This window comes from Pterocles gutturalis, unplaced genomic scaffold (genome assembly GCF_000699245.1).
Source record: "Pterocles gutturalis isolate BGI_N339 unplaced genomic scaffold, ASM69924v1 scaffold8220, whole genome shotgun sequence".
In the NCBI taxonomy this organism is placed as follows: Eukaryota; Metazoa; Chordata; class Aves; order Pterocliformes; family Pteroclidae; genus Pterocles; species Pterocles gutturalis.
In genome coordinates this window covers 1-4,468 of record NW_010143332.1, presented here as the reverse complement: position 1 = coordinate 4,468, position 4,468 = coordinate 1, and the positions used below count along the sequence as shown (strand labels likewise).

Genomic DNA, 4,468 nt, shown 5'->3' with positions numbered 1-4,468 from the left:
ATGCAGTATCCCAGTAAAGAGCTGAGGTTATCAATGTTGCCCTCTCAAGATGAAAACATGTTTTTCTGTGAGTCCACCTCCGATGGGTCACTAAGCTCCTCCACCCCTCCCATACCGACCAGTAGCTCTTTTAATATTTGGACAGGGCTGGCTGTCCTGAGCAGAATGTGTCAAGGGACAGGAGACAAAGGACTGCAGGTGGGTGACACAGGGGTTTCCTCTATTCTGAAGCCCTTAGAAGTTGCTCAGACTTTGGTTTAGCTGAAAAGGAGAGAGAAAAATAAGAAGATGCAGGAAGACCAAAGTGGTGCAAAACATCACCTTGTGCTGCCTTCCACCAGAAATAAGTCTCCAGCTCATCTGCTCTCCACCTCTCCCTCCAGGATCCTGGGCTATCCTGACCTCCATCTCTCCGGAGTGGAGGTGCAGGGGAGAGGAAGATGCTCCTTGCTGCATCTCGCAACAAGGGAAGTGGCTCACCATTTTAAACTCCTACCTGCTCTTCTCCTGAGCAAAATGAAGAGGACAACGATGAAAATGGTGGTAGCGATGAAACCCCCCACCAGTCCTTCTGATCCCGTTTGCTCTGCAGAGGAAGAGGAGGGCAAGTCATGTTAGGTTGGCTGGAGTGGCTGAACAGCCAGACAGTTGTTACAGCTAAACAAGTTCCCCCAGCAAGTGACCGTATGCATGCTCTTGTCAGGTACACGGATGTGACACATCACACATGAGCTAAAGCCACACAGACTCAGGGCCAGTTCTACTGGCTGGACGGATGTGTCGTAACTTGTTACACTGCAGGATTGCTTGCTTTTCCCTGCTGCATCAGGAGGGGACGCAGAAGCAATCTCTCATCAGCAGGGAGAGTGAGAACCCCAACAGCTCCAATGGGGAGAAGGATTTTTTTGCTATAGTTCTTGAGTAGCATCCATCTCCAGCTGAACATCAAGTCCAGCTGGGCAGCTGACTCCTTGGGTCATGGCTGTTTTCTTGTGCCTGTCCAGTGGGGTCCAGCCCATGTGCTACAAACTTTTGCTCTGTTGCTCTACTTTTGGTCATAAAACCTCTTTTCCCCTGAAGGAAATGAAATATTTGCTCTTGAAAAGTTTCAGGGAGTGAAATAAAAGCTGAGGAAGTGAAAGGGAAAGGGAAGAGGAGGATAGAGAGGATGGATATGAGAGGACATCAGAAGGAAATTATAAACAGGCAGATGTGGTGTGACTGAGAGGTTTTGATCTCTGTGGTAGGTATATGAGGTGGGAGGAGGTCTGAGCAGGATGAAGAACTCGCCCCTCTGCCCCGACACCTACCTGGTGCCTTAAGATGGGCACTCACAGAGATGGGCTCTGCCAGGGCCACATGTGAAACATGGCAGCTGTAGGTGGCTGGTGCCCGTGCCGTGGCTGAGCTGATGCTGAGGTAGGAGGTGATGCTGTAGGTGCCATCTCGGCTTTGCCGGTGGCTGGAGAAACGTGCATTTGAGAGAGGGATTTCCGCATCATCCTTGGCAATCTTCTGTGTCCAGCTGACTGAGACGTCCAGTGGGTAATAGCCAGCAATGTTGCAGGTCAGTGTAGTCGTCATATCTCTCTCGAGTGACACCACTGATGGAATGACACGAACTCTTGGAGGCTCTGGAAGAGATAAAGAGGGAATTGACTTATATTTAGCAGAGTACAAAAGTCCTCGTCCGCAAGGGGGAGAAGAGGAGCTGCCTGTGACAATCAGTGTTGGGAGAAATGGGATAAGGGCATAGGGAAAAGTTTCAGTGCCTGGAGACATGGGACTCCTGTTGCCCCCAGCATTTCCCTTCCTCACCAGCCACAAGCAGCTGGATGATGTGCTGGACCTGGTGCAGTGGGGTGGACACCAAACAGATGTATGTCCCTTCGTCTCCCACGGTCACTCCTTGTAGGCGAAGTGATGCGTCTCCACTCGCCAGCAGCTCTGCCACATCCACGTGGAGTTTCGGCTGCGCTGCTGGGCCTGTGCTCCCCACCTGGTACCGGAAAAGGCTATGGCCACTGCCTTGGTGTTGCCTCCTCCACTCCAGGGAGGAAAACGAAGAGCTGGGAGCCAAGACAAAGCGGCAATCGAGGGTGACTGAGCTGCCAAGATGCGTGCGCAGGGAAGTGTTGCGTGATGATGACTGAAATTCAACTAGAAACAAAAAAGGCACAGGCAAGCAGAGAATTAAAACAGATGTGGTTAAAGAAGGCACCCTTAGGTGGGAAGGGCTGGTGGAAGGGCTGGGAGCGAACTCCCCACCCGGAGGAGGAGAAGGTACAGGCACCCTATGTGATGCCCCAGAGGCCATGTGGACTGAAGAGCTGGAGGAAGCCAGCCCGGTGGGGTTAGCGGGGCTGGGAGACAGGCGGACACCAAGTGCATGTCACGGTTTTGAAGGTGCTTGTCATCCTCAGGGGCTGGTGCATGGGAAACCCTGACAGAAGGCAGGGTGGGGGGCAATCTGCATGACCCCTTTTTCCCTGAGCACCAACTCCCGGCAGTCCTCAGGTCCTAGTGAGAAGTGGGGCATGGGAGTCTTGGGGAGGCAGGCTCTCCTCAGCGCTGTGGGGCACCCCGGGCCACCTGGTCACCTGTGGTTAGCAACGTCCCCTCCTTGCTCATAGGAATCATCAGCTTTGGATGCAGTGTTCCATCATGCTCCTCTCCCTCCTGGCTGATGCAGTGGGGTCCTCTGAGCACCAAGGCGATACTGATCCCGCTGGAGAGCTGCAGGGTGGCCACGAACCAGGAGGTGCGGCCGGGCCCCTCACCAGCCGTCTGGGAGCTGGATGGGGAGATCTCGCAGTTCACCTCCTCCCCACCGCAGTCCGCGTGCAGCAGGGACTCTGCATGTGCGATGGATACTGACTGGGCTGTGAGGACAGAGGAAGAGGTTTAACCGTCTGAATCAAAAGGGCGAAAGAAAGTGCAAGCTGATAAGACACACTGTTTTGGAGGAGTATCATGTGCTGTTGAAGCCAGTCAGAGCCCAGAAATGCCAGGCTAGGCTTACCAGATGAAGGCCTGCAAAGAATATGAGAGGTTTGTCATGACTGTCTTATATCACTCAGTCTGTTGGTTATATTTTATCCTGCCAGATTGCACAGAGTTCACTCTGGGCAAAGGAAGCTGTTAGGAAAGGAGAATAAACAGAACAGATTCCCTGTACCTAGCTCAAGAAGCAAGCTGTGTATGGGATATGTCCAGTAAAGACCTACAGTGTTTATTCGTTTTAGGCCTGAATCCAGAAACAAAGGCGACACTGAAGCATACCAGGTAAGGTAAGAAAGGGTGGCAGGAAGACTGTGTCTCTACATCCAGACAGTCCTTCATCTGTGCCTTTGATCATAGCACGGGCTTAAGCATAGGCTAAGCATCCTAGCCACCTACAAGCTTTCCACAGACATTACTGGAAATTAACTCTGTAGCCTGGCTGTAGTGTGCTTGAACTCACCCACGCCCAGTCCATCCACACCACTTGAAGGAGATCTTGGACCCATGCTAATGGATTCTGCTGGACCTTATTAGCTTATTCTCTGAAAATGTCTCAGAGCTTCAAATAAGCTTGTACTGAAGCACATGCTCGCAGATAAGTGCTGTAAGCAGCAAACAAGACACCAACAGAAGTACAGGCTCAGCCCTCTATGTACAAAGCCAGGGGAACAGAGGCTGGACTGCAGGTTGGCACCCACGAGTGAAGTAAGGAGAGCTAAGTTGCACACAGCTGGCCTTCTGAGCGGACGGCTCTGCTTCATGCCCACTTACCACCATGCTTCCTGCTAGCAAAAAAACCCCACATGACTGAAGATGTTAATGCCCCTTACAGGTGCAATAACACTGTAAAGCGGCATAATTCCTGAGCTGTTTTTGACAAATCTCCTATTAAATAGTCAGTCTAGGATAACCCCAGTAGGAGGCAGGAGCCTCAACAGGGCTTTATAACACCTTCCACAAAATTCCTTTTTTAAAGTCCCAATTGCTGAATTCAGGAAATCATGCATGAAACTTTAGTGGCCATTCAAAAATTAATTGTCTAAACTCAGTTAAAGAAAAATCTTGTGTAAACCTGCTGCATGCAAGCGTCAAAACCATCAGTGGCAGCTCTCCCACCCCAGCTCTCCTACTCACCTGAGGCTTCAAAGACAATGGGAGAAGAGGAGTCAGGATTTTCCTGTGGGACTTTGTACCCAGTTATATCATCCAAGTTCCCATCATCTCTGATGCTGACACTCCTCAGCACGAGGGTAGCAGGATGCTCGGAGGCCCAGCCGCCAGAGGCACGCAGCGAGCCTGTAACATCTTCCCCCATGTAAGAGCAGCCCAGGGCAATATCCACCCTGCGGAACGGAGGTGCTGGTGTGGGACCTTTCTCTGGCCCTTTACCGGGGGGAAAAGAAACGGTTGAATGCATGAACTCCACTGCCCACAAAGAAGAGTGCACGAGTTTCTCTGGGATGGG

At 51.6% G+C, this 4,468-nt stretch overlaps 1 protein-coding gene across 1 annotated transcript; it reads right to left on the bottom strand.

Annotated features, from left to right (window-relative positions):
* Positions 1-220: 220 nt before the first annotated feature.
* Positions 221-4,386, bottom strand: TAPBPL (TAP binding protein-like; the record flags this gene model as incomplete). The annotated part of the gene is made up of 6 exons (XM_010084686.1): positions 221-261; positions 497-586; positions 1,311-1,634; positions 1,819-2,160; positions 2,601-2,882; positions 4,138-4,386. Coding segments are annotated over 6 exons (1,328 nt in total), but the record flags the coding sequence as incomplete, so codon positions are not given.
* Between the last annotated feature and the right edge of the window lie 82 nt (positions 4,387-4,468).